Below are 18,116 nucleotides of genomic sequence, written 5' to 3' on the forward strand. Positions count from 1 at the left end.
GTACTCACATGGATACAGATAAACAAATTAGCTCAGGGTCTGTTGGCAGGAGGGTGCAAACCAGGATTCATCTAAATGTCAGATACAGAGAGATGGCTTTGAATGAAACTACAAACTATATATTAGAGAGATTTTTTCCACTGGTAACTTAGGTCCAGTGCTAATTAAAAACTATTCTTGAGCTTTTTTAGTTCATATAAAGAGGAGTTCCTTATAAGCTGCCCATCTAATCTTATCTGCACTTAAAAACATATGAGAGCCAAAATAACTGGGAGGCATTTGTGGTGCATTCTGCAGAGCAGAAGTTCATGTCCTCTGCAGATAGACAGGAAGCATACCTTAGATCATGCCCCATGGGAATATCCTGTGGCCTTTTGCCTCTGCAGTTGAGTTAAAGATGGGTCTGGGAGGAGGGATTAGCTCTTGCCCATGGAAATAGTCATCCCATGGGAGAAGCTGGTACTGTCATCCCTCCTCTGTGTGCAGGACACCCGCAGTTCATCAAACCCCATCTCTGCAGGGGAGTCTTTTCTGCAGAGAGGCAGCACCTCAGCACAGGAATAGGAGGCATTTATTCCCAGGGAGTAACTCCAGCTTAATACACCATTCCCAAAATACTGCTTTCTGCCTCAGAAACAGGTGCTTGAGCTTTTGAAAATGGCTCTTTTCAGCCAAGCTGATTGCAAATGAGTTCAGGGAGGCAGAACAGCAGGCACCTCTATCTGCTTGGGGCTGTGTTGCTCCCTGAAAGCTGAGAGAGTCCCCCCAGTGCATTTGGTGTAAGCTTTCCCAAGCTTTTCACAAGGTCTGTGGCTGTTTGGCTCCTCAAATCCTGCAGCTACCTTACTGAAAAACGAGAAGGGCTGGTATCCTGCCTGGGCAGGCTTTGTGCAGAAATGCCCTCCTCCTTCAGAGAGCTGAGCCAGGCAGGGGAGAGATCTGCAAGAGGCTCCTTTCCCTCCTGAAATCCAGTGCCTTGATCAGGGGGGATGCTTTAATATCAAAGGAACCCACTGCACTATTTCCCAGTGCTTCTTGCTGCCCTCCAGACAGGGTGTGATGATGGTTTAATTTGATGTCAGCAGTTTCCTCCCCACAGATGCATCCCCATCCCTTCCTTAGCTGTAGAGGTGTAGAGCTTTTCCTGTGCCTTGCAGCAAAGAGAACCGGCTCCCCAGGCACACGTGTGGCTGCTGCAGTTTGAGGTGGGGCTTCTGGAGGTCACTGGCTCAGTATTTGTGGGGGTTTTGTGGGTGCTGAATGGAAACTTCTTCTGGTGAGGTGTTCCCTGTGGTGGCTCACAGGTGCTCTCTGGGCTCACAGCCTGAGTTTGCTGTGACTCAGGTGGGTGGCAGCAGATTGCAGGGTGAAATACCAGTGCCACAGACCAACACAGCCTCTGCCAACAAGCTTGCAGAAATAGGATTTTTCTTTTTTTATCAGCCCTCTGAGCAGGAGGACACATAAGGATGTAACTTCCTTATGTGAAAGGATGAAGGTCTGGCTGGAGGGGTTAAAGGGAAGCCCCTCCGTGGCCCTGCCATCCCCCCCACCCCCTCCCCCTGCAGCAGGGCAAGGCTGTGCTGTGAACTCCATTGCTGAAATGATCTGGGTTAAAAATAACCTCATAAAGAGTTAAGGGCTTTATTTTTAGCCCAGATCATTTCAGTGATCCGGTTTGCAGCACAGCCCCACAAACTCACCCTGGTGCATGGGACAGGGGGGAAGGGGAAGGAAAGGTCAGGGGAGAATGAGCAGCTGGCAACACACACTGTCTTTCTGCTGAAACCAAGACCTTGTGAAACTGCACCCCAAAAGCACTGGGCATGTCTTGCTTTCAGCACACTGACTGACTTCTCACATGCAGGGATGTGGAGGTGGCCTCAAAACCATGTGTAGGTGAAGCTGCATGAGAATGGGGGTGGCAGTTGCACAGGATCTGTACCAAAACTGGTGTGACATCACTGATTTCATGGCCACTGAATCCTCCAGCCTGGCAAGGCGCTGTGGGGGTCTTACACCTCAGATAAAAGGTGCTCTGTCTGGCCAAAATATCCTCCCTGCAGAAGCAGGGAAGTCAGAGGGTTCATATGGGAGGGAAGGGGAATTGGGAAGTACAGAGCTCTGCTGTTAATCAGCTGGTATTTAAGTGCGGCTTAAGCCAAGCCAGCCCACTGCATGACAGCCAGTGGAATGTTGCTCTTTTCATCAGTCAAACCAGGTACACCAATCCCTCAGTAACTGCTTCTGGCTCCTACTGATACCCCTTCAGAGTTGCCTTTCCAGTATCATGGACAGTGACAAAACCAGTGGGATACCAATCCCATGGGATGGACTCAGGATGGCTTTCAGCTGCAGTGGGGTGGGTCATGACCAACACTGCAAGCTGAGGCCTTTTGGACCCAGATGTGCACCAGTCCGAGCAGAACTTTCAAATTCACACCCAAAGCCACCTCTGGCTTTCCAGTTTTCCACAGGAGTGGAAATTCTCGGTGAGTTTGATTTCGTAAGAAACTCGTTGTCTGTAGTGACACTTGTAGATCAAATCTATCACCTTTAAGAAAAGCTCCTTGTGAGTACCCAAACAATATGCACAGAGAAACTCTTGGGTCTCTTGACCTCTTTTTTGTGGGCCTCTAACATGCATGTTTCTCTCAGCTGGTGCCCACAGTGGGTCCATGGGTTGCAGAAGGAGAATTGGCAAATGTCACCAAGTCAGGTAATGACATTGCTGTAGTGAGGGATCCCCTCTGTGAGATGTTACTCCTCCCACATCAGGCAGCCTTCCTAGTCATCTTCTGGCACATCAAATCACCAGTGAAGCTGGGATTGTGTCAGCAGAGCTGACTGTGTTCCAGCTTCAAGATGTCTCTGCTCAGAGATCTTCTCAGCTGCCTTGAGAAGATACAATAGGGATGGTGTGGGACATTTCTGTGCCAACCTGGTGGTGTTTCCACCTGTGAAAGGAGCAGGGATCTGTGCTAAAAACAATGGCCCCCCTTCAGGCAATCTACAGAATCAGGGACTGATGGGCAGTTTTGCTCTCACCACACAGACAAAGACTCCAGGGCTAAGGAAGGAGGGGTTTGGTGGGAGGCTTGAATTGGCACCTTTGTGCCTAAACCACAAAGGCAGAACCTTCTTCTCCAGTGCTGTTTAAAAATGACCAGACTCAGTTTTAAAATCAAATTAGGAAACGCGGTGTTGAAAACTATTTTCAAATTTACTCAATTTTATAAACTTATTTGGAAGAGGAAAGTGAAACAAACTCCTTAGAGAGAACTTGGTAGTTGCACTTCCTCTTTTGCAGACAGTGCCATCCTTGCATTGATGGTATAATTCAATTCCTGTTCATGGCTCTGTCTGACGCCTTTCAGAATATGCAATAATTAGGCACTGATTTTTATAGAATAGTGAAAGACCTCAGAGTAGCAGTTGCCAAATTACTGATGGGCTGAGACTTTAACCTTAGCTCACTGGGTTTAGCCCATGAAGGCTGACCATGCTTCTCTCCTGAAAATGAAAAGAATCAGCAGTTGGCTACAAAAAGCACAAAAATCACATCTGAGTAATTTTCACTATTTTTGAAAATCAAACAACCAAGCACACAACAAAAACAACCCCAACAAAAAAAAAAACAAACACCAACCAAACAAAAAAAACCACCAAGCAAAAAAAAAGGAGTTACTGCTCATCTCTCAGAAAAGTGGTGTGTTATGTCCCCAAAATGTGAAATGTGGCCAGGAAAGGGAGAGGCTGCGTTAATATCATGAGGCAGGAGAGAGCCAGCACTGAGCTCTGGGTGAGAGAAGCAGATGTGTGTCCTGGCTGTGGGAGAGGCTCAGGGCTGGCACACAGCCTGGGGTGAGAGTCACAAAGTGAGGCTTCCCACCCCACTCAGTGGTGGGCAGGAGGAGAGAGAGGTTGACAGTCCAGCTCCAGGGGAATGGTGTTCTCCTTGCAGTGCAAGGAAGGGAAATTTTTGCATTCAAGTGCCCCAGTTCAGCTCTTTCCCTTTCCCTTGACTAGAAGATACAGAGCCTGGCACACCATCTGAGAACCAACCCAGAGAAGAGCAATGAGGCTGGAGAAGGGACTGGAGCACAAGTGCTGTGGGGAGAGGCTGAGGGAGCTGGGGGTGTTTAGCCTGGAGAAGAGGAGGCTCAGGGGTGACCTCAGCACTGTCTAGAACTGCCTGAAGGGAAGTTCTGGCCAGGTGGGGGTTGGTCTCTTCTCCCAGGCACTCAGCAATAGGACAAGGGGGCACGATGGGCTCAAGCTCTGCCAGGGGAAATTGAAGTTGGAGAGCAGAAGGCAATTCTTTTCCGAGAGAGTGCTGAGGCATTGGAATGGGCTGCCCAGAGAGGGGGTGGATTCCCCATCCCTGGAGGTTTTTCAACTGAGATTGGCCATGGCACTGAGTGCCATGATCTGGTAAAGGGACTGGAGTTGGACCAAGGGTTGGACTTGATGATCTCGGAGGTCTTTTCTAACCCAATCCATTCTATAATTCTATGATTTTATCTGGGGTGGGGGAAAATTGTTGTATAAAAATCTGGACACAGGACACCAGTGTAATTGCCAGAAAAGATCTGAGAAAGGACTTTTCCTGTTACAAGGAGTAATCAGAGAGTCTGCAGCTGGCAGTTTTGGGAGGACACAGCCCGTGGGCTACTGGTGCTAATCTTAGAAAGGCGTTTTGGCTGCTTCCTGTGCTGTGCCCGGCCAGAGCCACCTCACAGTCAGTGCTGCCACCGGCAAAACAAGGAACACGTGGGACCATTGGAGCCTCACAGCTCTGAGCAAGGAAAGAGAGCTGTGTCTGCAGGCAGAAAAAGAGAAAAGAGAAAAAACACCATTGCCTCAAAAACAAGAGGTTGAACAGGCCAAACGGAAGTAGAGTCTCTTTTCTGGGTGAAGGCAAAGGGGTGTGAAAGAAGCTTTAAGGGTCTTTGAGGGAGGGAAGCCTTCCACCATTGAACACCTGCAGCTCCTCAGTTCCAACAGAGTCCTCACTTCAGGTGTCCTTTCTGTCATTCCCATGTATCCTGGGAGCTGGGATGCTGATCCAAGCTCCCAGTCCATCCTGCCTTCTCTAGGTTCATTCTTTGCTCCCTCCCCTTTCCAGCCTGCCCTCCCTTCAGAGCAGGGGGACAGTCTGCACGCAGCTGGGGATTGCTCTCCCTCACCACTTAGGCCAGCCATCATTTTTCATGTGCAGCAGGTTGCCCTGCTGATCTGTCAACCTCACTGCTTCTTCCATTCCCCTTATCTGCCACTTCCCTGCCTGTAATTACCCTAATGAAAGGTGAAAAGATGAGGGGAAGGTGCTGAAGGTCACTGAGAGAAGTCAGTGAAGGGACTGGAGCACAAGTGCTGTGGGGAGAGGCTGAGGGAGCTGGGGGTGTTTAGCCTGGAGAAGAGGAGGCTCAGAGGTGACCTCAGCACTGTCTGGAACTGCCTGAAGGGAAGTTCTGGCCAGGTGGGGGTTGGTCTCTTCTCCCAGGCACTCAGCAATAGGACAAGGAGGCACGATGGGCTCAAGCTCTGCCAGGGGAAATTGAAGTTGGAGAGCAGAAGGCAATTCTTTTCAGAGAGAGTGCTCAGGCATTGGAATGGGCTGCCCAGAGAGGGGGTGGATTCCCCATCCCTGGAGGTTTTTCAACTGAGCTTGGCCGTGGCACTGAGTGCCATGATCTGGTAAAGGGACTGGAGTTGGACCAAGGGTTGGACTTGATGATCTCGGAGGTCTTTTCCAACCCAATCCATTCTATGATTCTAAGACTTTCCTGGATGCAGGAAAGTATGGGAAGTATGTCTGGGAAGTATGGAAAGTTTAACTGTGAAGATTTAGTCAGGGTCCTGGAAACAGGGAATGGCAGACATCTACAGGGGCTTGGGGACACTTACAGCATTTATTGTGAGCATTTATTTACAGCTCTCTGGGAAAGGGAGAGGTTTTTTTCTGTGATGCAAACAGGCCTTACCCACACTGGTCTGTACCAGCCATTTCAGACTGGAGACTGCTCCAAGCTGTGGATTATGAGATGATCCTTAATGCAACCACCTCGATTTGCTTTTAGTTTAAAAAGTAGACGTCTAAAGAAATCCCTTCCTTAATATGATATCAAGTCTCCATAGCCATTCCTTCAGCCCCTGCAGCGTGGTAACCCAAAGGAGATGGCCTGTGCAAAGGCCAGATTGGTGTTTCAAGGGCCTTTCCCCCGTGCTGAAGGAGTGGTGTGTTAATGAAGCAGCAGGTCCCTCCCAGGCAGAGCAGAATGGACAAGAGGGAAGGGCTCTGCTGGAGTCATAGAGAAACAGAAATATGTTCCTCTAGAAACGGCCTCTGGGGAAATTCCCTGACTGAGTATTGAGGCAGTGGGTGAGAAGTGTGGTGATGGTGGTGCTACAGGGAGCAGAGGTATGAGATTTCTCACTGATAGTTCATCAACCTGGTTTCTTTCTGAGGTCTCCACCTCTAACAGAAAAAGGCTTGTTGGTTAGTTGCTCTCAGTTCCTCTGGTTTGCTTTTCCCTGGCATCAGATACCAGAGATGAAGAACAAGGGTTTCCTTTCATCAGCTTTGATTTCCAGGCTTTCTACTCATATTGCTCCATACACACAAAACCAAAGTGAATGTGGGATGGCACCAGGGCAGTGTGTGGTGGGAAGGGCTGCATAATCCATGCTCCAGCACAAACCTCCTGCTTCTCAGCCTGTTGTCGACCCAGGGGAGGGGAAGCTTCTCTCAGCTGTGGTATTTCCTCCCTCCCCACCCCCTGACCTGAGTATTTCACTGCCATAAAGACAGAACAGCACAGGAACACATCTCCAAGAAAATATTGGCTTGCTGTGAGGACTGGGAATGGCTTCTCATAGCAGAAGTGCTGGAAAAGGAAGGGTGATGGTGAGCAGGGCAGTAAAAAAGGTATGGGAGGGCTGAGGAGGTGTATGGGAATGTGCTTGACTGCTCTATCTGCTCACTCCAGGGGTGAGATGGGGAACAGACACTTGGCTTGAAATACCTGGTTTTCTTCCATTGAACAGCACTGAGTGCAGGCTCTTCAGCAAGAGCTGAAAGACTCTGCAAGAATTACTGATTTCTGGAATAGTTGAAAATGCTGCTAGATCCTGTCATCCCAATCCTCTTGCTCTCAGGCTGGGTGATTGATGCCAGATGTGAGGAACTCTGCTTTAAGTCTGTGCTTACTCTTGAACTTTATAACACAGACACAGGGTTGCTTTTCCCAGCCTTTGCTCATAATTGTTGTTCCTGGTTTGTCAGAACAGGCCAGCAGAGACCAACTCAGAGGTGGACAAGTCAGCATCACCCTCAGTGGCTCAGCTGGCAGGAAAATTCAAAGAGCAAGCAGCCAATATTACTGGAAAAGAGGTAAGGAACTCTGCAGCCACCAGCAGGAAACCGAGTGGGAAATGAGGAACTCAGCTCTGCCTGTTGGAGGATCAGCAACCTGAACATGAATCCACCTCGATTCTGGATCTTCACAAAGGCTTCGTCTCTTCATGCAATTCCACAGTATCTTCCATGGTTTGCTGATTTGTGGATGAGTGTTTTGGTAGAGCAGGACAAGTAGACACTGCAAAGCTTAGTAGGGTGCACATATTTAGCAGACAGCAATGCATGCACTATTTGGGCTTTCTTTTGTGGGCAGACAGCAGCAGTGAGTAATGAAATAGCTAATATTGAGCCACAGGGAAATAAAGCAAACAGATTATGCAGTGTAGAAACCAATGGCAGGTCATCAGCACCTTGTGTGAAAAGGAGAAGGTTCCTCCATGTTATTCCTTCTGTCCAGGTTTGAGAGAAAGTTGCCTCTTTACTCGCCTTTGTTGCCTCTTCCCAACAACATTCCAGACTCTATGCCTATCTCTATCACGCTGAAACTTTATTTTAATGAAAGCCCACTATGCCAAGCATTACCTCACCTGCCTTTCATCAGCTAAGCAAATCACTAGAATACCTCTCTTAGGAAGAAAGGAGAGACTTGGTGTTTGTGAAAGGAGGTTGGCATTTTAGGAGAACCTCCTTGTGTCATTATGACTGTTATTTAGAAGCATAAATGTCTCCTGGTGGTTGTTTGCAGTGAGTGTGTACCCTTTTAAAATTGAACTGCTCCTTTCTGCAGCTCAGCTGATTCCAGCATGTCCCAGGCTGGGCCTGAGGGATCCTCCCTGTCACCCCTTCTGCCTTTGGCTGGATCAGTGCTGACCTGTGCCCTGCAGGGCTGACATGCCATCATTTGTCAGAAGTTACCATTCCCACAGTCAATCCCCAGGATGGGAAAAGCCAATCTCTTCCCAAGCACTGCTTTTTTCCCCTCTAGTCACCAACACACCACTGCATCCATCCCGTTAGAGTAATTTCCTTCTTTTAAGGTATGAGATTAGTTGCACCAAGTCCCTCACCCTTCAGAAGGCAGAAAGTTCCCAGACCTCTCTTGTGTTATCTGCAGCCTCTGCTGCTCCCCAGCCAAGGCAGAGTGGAGGGGCCTCACAGTGGGGGGAAACTCATTTTCTCCAGAGACAGAGAGGACAAAGTTTCCTGTCTTTTCTCTCCAAGCCATCTGTCACTTCCCCACTGACTTTCTCAAGCTGGATTCAGATTAATGGCTCAGTGGATGGTCTTTAACCCTTGCCTGACCCATGCCAGCAGAGAGAATCCTACCAACGAGGGAACCTCTGACACATTCTGGGGGTTGGTCTCTTCTCCCAGGCACTCAGCAATAGGACAAGGGGGCACGATGGGCTCAAGCTCTGCCAGGGGAAATTGAAGTTGGAGAGCAGAAAAAACTTCTTTGCAGAGAGAGTGCTCAGGCATTGGAATGGGCTGCCCAGAGAGGGGGTGGATTCCCCATCCCTGGAGGTTTTTCAACTGAGCTTGGCCGTGGCACTGAGTGCCATGATCTGGTAAAGGGAGTGGAGTTGGCCCAAGGGTTGGACTTGATGATCTCAGAGGTCTTTTCCAACCCAATCCATTCTATGATTCCATGATTCACTGTGGCACAGTGCAGAGTTTTGTGGCTGAAAAAATGATGGGGTTTCAATAAGACATAAAATGCTTCCTAACATGGCATAAGGATAAGGGCAGGGCTGCCCTTGGCTGCTCAGAGATGCAGCATTGCCATGACTGGAGGCAGCACCACCAGAAGTGAAGTGACATCAAGTCTGCAGTTGCTCCAAGACAGCCAACTCTATAGAGGGCAAAGACACCATAACCCAACTTTTCACAGCCTGCCTGTGAGAAGGTAACAAAGTCAGCCAAATATTTCATTGTGGATACTATTTCATTGTGGATACTATCCAAGAGCCACAATATTATCCAGTTATTTTGCCTGTTAACACATAAAAAGTGTGTTAGCAGCTTGGCAGGAGACTACAAACCTGGCATAAAAATAGAGACAGCTTGGCTTCAAAACCAGAGCAATAGTTATGTGCTATGCATCAATTCCTTCCCAGGGAGCTCTCTTGTACTTCTGAGAGCCTGGAGACATTCAGAAAGAACCAGTGTCTCTGCCACTAACTTGCCTTGTTCTTTCTCCCCTGGAGAATCTGTTTCTTGGCCCAATTAAAAGTTACACCTGGGGACTTGTCCCTGTGAACTGCTTTTCTTCATTCAGAAGAAACAAAAGGGGTTGGAAATTCTGAGAGAGTCAGAATTCCCCTTTTTGCCCTTAAAATACATCAATTGCAAAACAGGAAATCATAAACCAGGTAGGCAGCTGAGAATTAAAAGGAAATCCTGGTAATGACAGGAAAGAGAACAGTAACAACCTACTCCAGTGTGAGGGGATCTCCAGCAGGATGCTTTGGAGACAAAGTTTCTGGGAAAGCTTCTACAGCTTGGAAGAGTGTCCTTTGCCCAAAGCCTGAAGTGTTGTGGCTCATACTGTGGAAAAAGATACAGACTACTTTTCTAACACTAGGATTGGGCTCTAAATGCTGCAGGCCCACCTGGCATGCTGCCCACGTGCCCATGTGCTAACACCTTGTGCTGCCTTTGGATGAGTCCTTCAGGCAGGCTGAGCCCTGCCACCCAAGCAGGTCACTCACACAGCATGCCCTTTGGTGCTTGAGTGTCACTTCCTTTTTAAGAAACCTGATTTCCCTGCTGCTGAGTTGGTTGTTTTCTTCTCTTAGGTGCCACCACATAAGCCAACTCGGAGGAAACCACCATGCTCCCTTCCATTGTTTCCCCACAAAACTGAGACAAGTGACAATGATGAGCAAGTGAGTATCAATTTAATGGAGGGGCAAGGTCTTTCCTCTCTGCAACCTGCTGTCTCCTGAGACACAAGCTTGGAGGTAGCAGAGAGGTCAGGCTGTGCAGCAAAAGACATCAGTCAAGCAGAGTCAAACCTCCCCCTGCTCACACACACATGTGCTCACTCAGAGTCAGCTCCATGCTGTTTCCCAGTCCTGTAGCAGGATGCACATCCCACTTCGACTGCATTTGTTTTTGCCCTTAGCACACTGATGGATCCACCCAGTTACCACTGCTCAGGAGCCACTGGAATTTTTTAGGTTTGAACAGTGCTTAGCACAGGGAGCATCCATGAGGTTTGTTGCCTTCAGACAAAATGTAGAGGTTTGAATAAAATGGTGTAATAGTTCTGGTCATGAGACTTTTCATCTTCAGAAAAAAGTAATGATCCAAAGTGTAGAGGGGGTTTGTCAGCAATAGCCAAAGGATATTTTCTCAAGTTGTCCTCCATACAGCACTCTTGAGAGCAGGTCCCAATGATTGGCTGCACTCACTACATTTTGTTCTCAGACGCTTTCTGGTCACTTCTGTCCTTCTATATTTCAGGGGCTGAGGTCTACCCACCATATTTCACATTGTCACCTGCCCTTAACAAGGTTCTTTGCCTTTCTTATCTGTCAGCTACATGCCAAAGCACCAGCAAGCTTTAAAATCCCTCCCTTTCCCTTTGGATCTGAAAAAAGCAATGCCCCTTCTCAAAGCAATGCTTTCCCTTTCTCAAACAGTTTTCAGCCTTTCAAGGCTCTACCTTTCCTGCCACTTAGGCCTTTCCTGCCTATACTAATTGGATATCCTTTAACTCTCTTAACTGGTGGCAGAAAGTCTTTCCTGTCACAGAAGTTCACAATGTTTGCCAACATTAAGGCTTTAAGAGGCAGAATTTTAATCTGTCTAGCCCTGAAATAATACCAGGGGAAACTATACCATAGGCTGGATAACTCAGTGAAGGCAATGTAGAAGCAGAGCCATTGCACATCACCTAACTCAGGTGCTTCAGACAGCAGACAATCACCTTTTCTCCCAGAAAAAGGGTATATGTATCTAGCTCTAGGATGGCCAGCACTTTCTGCTTATCAGTTCCAAGTTCTCTGCCTTTATTGTATTTCTCTTTTCCACCTCCTTTACTGAGAAGATGCCATGTTTCACTTTGTTTTGCAGAAGCGGTCTCCAAATGCTTGTCCCATTCCCAAGGTCAAGGTGAAAAGCTCCCCCATGATTGAAAAGCTGCAGGTATGTCCTGGAAGAACCCATGTTGCTTCCCCAGCCAATTAGACATTTGTCATGGCTACTTCCCTTGCAGAGCAGCTACAGGGGAAGGGGATCCAGGAGCAAAGAGTGACAGCAGGGTGAGCAGAGCAATGGCCTCACTGATAAGGACCAAGTCCCACCATAGATAAAAAAGGAAGGCAGAGCAGGTCTGGTAATGTCAACGAGCATCAGAAGCAGTCCAGTGATCCCCAGGTGTGTCCATAAGGATGTCAGTGCATGAGTCAGGGTCATTTGAACCATGGCTGGGCATGGGCATGGCAGCAACACTGCTCAAGCAGGGAGCATGGGCAAGAGCCTTGGTTTAAATGCAGCTCTCCAGGGAAAGGGAGGGAAACCCTGACTGAAACTTCTTGTAGCTCTTTCTTCGCAGCAGGTTGAGTCACCTGCACTCTGCTGGGGAGCTGGCCTTGAGCACAGGCAATCCTGGCAGTGGGGAGTGTGCTCCAGGCTCTGGCTCTTCCTGCACACGCCGGGAAGCTCTGAACTTCCCTCCTTCAAAAACACACCGGTGCTTCCTGCCCTTTTTGGACATCTCCATGGTGCCTGGGCCACACTGCTGAGGGCAGCTCAGCACCCAGTGGTCTGATGAGAGAGTGCCCTGCCCATGCCAGCTGCTGCTCCTGGAGTATGTGATTCCAGAGCTCAGCACCTCCAGGCCACTCCACCACAATAATCCTATTCATAGCTCTGTGCCTCCTAATGCACCCAAGGACATTTGCCTTTCAGGCTTCTAGTAAGAAGTGTTTGCCACAGTTAATCACAAGCTTGCCCTTTTGCATGGTTTTCTCACAACTGTGCAGGTCACTCAGAAAACCTGTAGATCAGGCTGGAAAATGTGAGCTCTGCTTGGGCACCCACAGGGCTGGTTTAAATCCTTTGGTTTAAAAGTGATTGCTGGCTGCTTGTGCAGATTTTCTCCCAGCTCAGCCACTGTAGGCTGTGCTGGCTTGGCTGGGTCACTGGAAAATCCCAAAAGGCCTGAGGATGACAAAAGAACGTGTCCTGAGTTCCAGCTGCCGGGAAGGACAAATGTCCAGTCATAACTTCTCTGCCCAGACTTGTTTGTTGACAGTGTCACCAGGAGAGACCCACCCGGGAAGGTCTGCGGGTTGTGACAGCTGAGAGCTGTGGCAGACCAAGGGTTCCCCTGCGTGGCTGTCCCGTGTAGCACATGCCGCTGTCACTCACCAGCATGATGGGCATCTTTCTTTGCAGGCCAATCTGGCTTTTTCTCCAGCTGCTCTGCTGCCCGGAGCGTCTCCCAAAAGCCCTGGACTGAAAGTCCTGGTTTCTCCGTTCAGCACACCTCCCTCCACGCCCAGCAGCCCAGGGACTCAGTCCCAGCCCAGCGAGGCGAGTGAGACACCAGTCAGCTTTGATCAGCCCCCAGAGGGCACTCAGCTGCAGTTCTACAACAAGGTAGGACATTAAAGTGAACAAGGACTTCACCTGACAAGCCTGTAAGGTTTACAGAGAAGACATTTTATTACACACAGTGCACGGTTTATATAGGGTTAAAGCTACATTCTGTTGGCTAAATTGAGTGTCAGATCATCAGGCCACAGCCTTTAATTGGTTAAAATCCATATCTCACAAGTCCAGTATTTATATGAACTCATCCTCGATGTTTTCAGGTGCACCCTTGGAGTCTTGAGTGAAAGTCAAGGTGTTCTCACGAGAAACTTCTGAGGAGTCATTTGAAACTCCTAAGGAGTGTTTCTCCCTTAATGATCAACAGCAAGTGTGTGTCCTTGCTGCTTGTCAGCTGATACCTGCTCCAGTCTCATGGAGTTGATGCAGGCTGGATCATTCATAAGCCCATTTTCTGAAAGAAACCCCTCAACAGGACATGTGCTGGGATATCTTGCTTGCTTCCTCCGTGAAGAGGAGGAGGAGGAGGAGGCTGAGCCCCCAGTCCTGCCATAACAGTGGACATTTGTGGCCAAGAGAGGAAATCTGTACACCAGGTTCAAAACAGACTTTCAGTGTAGCTCTGGGGAGGCTCCTCTCTGCCTGCCTGCACAATCCAGCAGCTCCAGCAGCCTTCCTGAACCAGGGGGTAAAGGGAAGGGATGCCAGGGCAGGATCTAGGCACCTCAGCCTGGCACTAACAGGATGGCTGGCACCTGGGTAGGGAGTGCTGGGTGGGTGGTGCCATGACCTCAGCTTAGGGAGCCATGCAGGGCACGATGGTGTGTCAGGTGTCACCACAGAGTGCTCAGCACTTAAATGGGGAGCTGTAACCTGAACTCACCATCATCAGCTGCAGGGAAGTTCTGGCCAGGTGGGGGTTGGTCTCTTCTCCCAGGCACTCAGCAATAGGACAAGGGGGCACGATGGGCTCAAGCTCTGCCAGGGGAAATTGAAGTTGGAGAGCAGAAAAAAATTCTTTGCAGAGAGAGTGCTCAGGCATTGGAATGGGCTGCCCAGAGAGGGGGTGGATTCCCCATCCCTGGAGGTTTTTAAACTGAGATTGGCCGTGGCACTGAGTGCCATGATCTGGTAAAGGGAGTGGAGTTGGCCCAAGGGTTGGACTTGATGGTCTCGGAGGTCTTTTCCAACCCAATCTATTCTATGATTCTATGATCAAATGGAGTACAGAATTCCTTCCTTGAACACCAAACTTCCACGAGTAGAAAAGGTTGGGACATTCGAAGTCAGCAGCATCTGTGAAATGGATGCAGCATCCTTGGGTTTAGGGGCCTAATTTGGACAAGGAGTCACAGTGTAAATTTGGACAGTGGTCTCTGGAACTATCTTTACAGACGGAAGGAAGGAAGGGTTATTATATTAGGGAGCTACTTGCCCTACAAAGTAGCCTCTCAGCAGCTGGGAACCATCTTCTCCTTATCTCTCAGTAGCAGAGCAGGAAAAGTGAACTCACCAGGGTATCCATTAAATGGCCCATGTTTTCCTCTGCTGTGCTTTCCTGCTTCCCAGTACCACCATGTCTGCTCTTCCTGTCCCCCAGGTGCGGACACGAGGGTCAATAAAGCGCAGACCCCCCTCCAGGAGGTTCCGAAGGTCTCTGTCCGAGTACGGAGACGGGGAAGATTTAGGGATCAACATCTCCTCTCCAGAAAATGGTGCCAAGGAAGATGAGGTCTTTGGGCCCAATGGAAAGACAGAAGAGGCAGAAACAGGGAGCAAAGAGCAAAAGAAAGAGGCAGAGTCTGGTGAGAAGTCCCCATCAAGGAGAGGATCCATCAGGTCAGAGGATGAATTAAAAGGGAGCAAAGACCAAGAGAAACAGGCAGGGTCTAATGGGAAGCCCCCATCAAGGAGAGGATCCAGCAGATCAGAGGATGAAGAAAAAGGGGAAAAACAGGCAAAGGAAATGACTCCTTGCAAGAGTCAGACAGAGGATACAAAGGAGGAGGAAGTGTGTCATGATGCCCCAGGGAAGGAGAACTCTCCTCAGCCTCCCTCTGGAAAGAAGGAGGTGTGTGAGGGTCCCCAGGGAGACGAGCAGCAAGGCACTGCTGGTGAACAGGAAAAGGGGGACAAGGAGAAGGAAGAAGCTGAAGCAAAGGAAACCAATGAGAGCACAGACACTCAGAGAACATCAGACACTGAAGAAACACCACTGGGTCCTGAATCACTGCAGGATTCAGTGGGGTTAGAGACTACCAGTGAGCCTTCAACATCAGCCACACAGGACCAAGGCACAGCATAACCGTGGCACACAGGTAAGGTGGGTCAGCGTGATGAGGCCTCCTCAGACACCAGAGGGTTTTGCTATTAATGGAAATAGCAACTGTGACAGAGCACAACAACAATTTTGCTGCTCCCCACATGACAAAAGTCTCAAATCCCAGGCCTGCAGGGGCTGCAAGGCAGAGCATTCAAAACCACCAGCCCTCCTGGGTGGAGTTACAGGGAGGAAGATGGCAAAAAAGCAAAGCTGATTCTGGGTGCAGCATAATGGAGAGGCTCTGCTCCATTGCTGTTTTGAAAGCAATTTGAAAGTACTTACAGTAGAAAGCACATTTCCCCAGCAGCAACCATGTATGTACTATGTCAATGTGCCTCCTCACTTACACATATTTATATGTGAGCACACGTTGTGTATAGACATGTGTACCTGCATATTCTCTATGTGTTTAGCTCATTAGTTTTGCCAGCAAAAATAATGTTTGCACACACCCCAGTTTCATGGTCAGCCCTGGAAACATGGAAACACATTTGCCACTTGAAATAAAAAAGGATTTCCACTGGCTAAAGCTGGGCTTATTCCATCTACCTTCTTCTGTATTCTGTAACCACTGATAATGTAGCCACAAATGCCTGAGGAAATGTCTCACTCCACCTCACCTCTTGTCTCCTCTTCAAATGCTTCCTTGGTTTGGCAAGGAGCAACTGAAGGAAGGAGGCTGGTGCTCAGCTGCCTTTGCCTCCCACCACAGAAACTACCAAAGCACCCCAGGACACACTGTATTTATTTAGACCATGATTATTTTTCATTATTTCCTTACTTTTCCCCTCTCAAAAGGACATACCCAATCAGGGCAGAGGAGACTTAACATATGAATAGGAGCCATCTAACCCAGTCAAGGTGGAAGCTGCTGGAAAACCTTCAGTGGCAGGAGAGGAGCAGAATACAGATATCCCCTGAGGTCCAGACTTGTCACAGAGCTGAGAGGATACTCACTGGCTCTCTGCTTTGCACCAGCATATTTTGGGACAGCTGGAATGACAGACTTGTTTGCAATCTCTTCAGTGTTCAAAACTCAGGTGTTGGCTGATTTTCCTCAGTGATATCTGGGGACTGAGAGACCTGATACCTGCTGTCCTGGAGCCAACAACCACCACCATCCCTGGTCCCTCTGCTCCTTCATCCTGCTCCAAAAAGTCCTTTTCTTCTCCTCTGCATTGATCTTAGATGAAGTTCATCAGTTACATACACACATGTATGGTGCCTTTTTGATAGCTTCTTTTGAAATACTTGGGGTTTTTAAACTTCAGCAAATCATGTTTTGACAGTAGGAAACAGTATGTTTTCTTCATATGTGCTGTATGGCAGACAATGTGAACCCTGAACACAGGGAAAACTCCTCAGACATTGATGACACAACCTAAAATCCCTTTGAAGTGGGGATGAGCTGGCTGATCTATGACACAGCCAGCTGTGGCAGGCTGGGAGGTTCTCTGTGCTTCAACTTCAGGGGGTTTTAGTGCTGCTGGAAAGTGACAACCAGCAGGTTGGATGCAAAGAAAAGATGTGCTGAGTGGGTCAGCAGGGCAAGATTTCTTATCTGGCTCTGGGATCCTGTCCAGATTTAGAAGGGCTGTCTGTCTATCAGTCTTTCTTACTTCCTATCCAATCTTTTTTTAAACTTTTAGTGTGGGGCCACCAAGAGCCGCTCAGGATAAAAAGCATCCTGGCTTACAGGAAGCAGCCAATTAATTTGTGCAGGTCAAAGTTCTGTCTGAGTTTCCAGCTGTATGGCCTGACTGACTGAATTGCCAAAGGTCAGACAGCCCAAGTGTCCCTCCCCAGTACTTAACAGTGGACTAGATTTGCATTCACTCTTGAGGTACTAGTTAAAGTCATGGGCTGGCTGTTGCCAAACCAAAAGTAAAGGGACTTACATCCAGAGACTATTAGTTGCCCATAGGAAGTTATTTGGGGAAAGATAGAGAACACTTGAGCAGTTTCCTGACAGCAGTGCTTGAAGCTGTATTTACCACACTGAATGAAAACCTGCCCTGGCTCAAGACCATGGGGCTCGTGTTCACAGTGTGACGTGGGGCTGTGGACAAGCCTGGGCTCACTGGAGATAGCAAGAAATACCTGCAGAGACTGAGGGCAGAACCAGCCCTCTTCATCCATCCCAAAGCTCCTCCTAGCAAACACTGAGCTAAGCAGAGTCAGAGGCTTAATAGTCCCTGTCTGTCTGGACAGGCACAAGCATTTCACACAACACAGCTGTCCTCAGATGGGCTCTGCCACACAGCAGTGTTGGGTTACACTCCTGAGGGTCTTGTGGGATATCCCCTTTTTGTCCACCAGCTCTACAATCATGAGCAAAGAAGAGGCTCTGTGCCTTGCCTTTCTTTTTCACATAGTTTTGAGCCATGCCATGGAGCATTGTTACCTTTGAATCCTTTGTTAGAGTTTGTGTGCCAGGGCAGGCTGCAATCAGTCACTGCACCCTATTTCTTCTCTCAGCAGTGTCCCATCTGTATGTGAGGACTGCGCCTTACTGTATATACAGACATGTGTGTGCCTGTTTAAAGAATGTGTATGTGTGTCCTGAGCACGGGAATGGAAACCCAAGGGAGAAACAGGAGAAATAAATGGTGGAATAAAAGCAAAGCAAACAAAAAAATCTGCGTGTTTTGTTTCCTCCTGGAAAGATGAAGAAGTCTGGGGAAGGATGGAGAGAGCTGGTAGCAGCAAAATAGGGGTGGGATTTCCACTGCCACTAGAAAAGTTTAACATTTTCATTTAATGTGTTGTGGGGTTTATTTTTCAGGAACAGCCATAACTAATGTGCTCAATCACAAAGAAACGTGTTCCTTGGGACAAGAGAGTCCCACACTTCCTGCTCTAACCCTG

At 48.6% G+C, this 18,116-nt stretch overlaps 1 protein-coding gene across 4 annotated transcripts in view; it reads left to right on the plus strand.

The window, feature by feature from the left end:
• The window catches only part of RCSD1 (RCSD domain containing 1), a 36,388-nt gene extending 18,514 nt beyond the window's left edge, over nt 1-17,874 (plus strand). The window contains exons 2-7 of one of the 4 annotated variants that reach the window (XM_071564020.1): nt 7,289-7,396; nt 10,162-10,251; nt 11,444-11,515; nt 12,770-12,973; nt 14,526-15,243; nt 16,047-17,874. In XM_071564020.1, the coding sequence (XP_071420121.1) occupies nt 7,289-7,396; nt 10,162-10,251; nt 11,444-11,515; nt 12,770-12,973; nt 14,526-15,230 (1,179 nt within the window). In that variant the 3' untranslated portion in view covers nt 15,231-15,243; nt 16,047-17,874. Of the gene's footprint in view, nt 1-7,288; nt 7,397-10,161; nt 10,252-11,443; nt 11,516-12,769; nt 12,974-14,525 lie in introns of all 4 variants that reach the window. The other 3 variants (XM_071564032.1, XM_071564012.1, XM_071564040.1) reach the window with 3 other exon arrangements.
• The last annotated feature ends 242 nt before the right edge of the window (nt 17,875-18,116 follow it).

Source organism: Pithys albifrons, chromosome 1, assembly GCF_047495875.1.
Source record: "Pithys albifrons albifrons isolate INPA30051 chromosome 1, PitAlb_v1, whole genome shotgun sequence".
Lineage (NCBI taxonomy): Eukaryota > Metazoa > Chordata > Aves > Passeriformes > Thamnophilidae > Pithys > Pithys albifrons.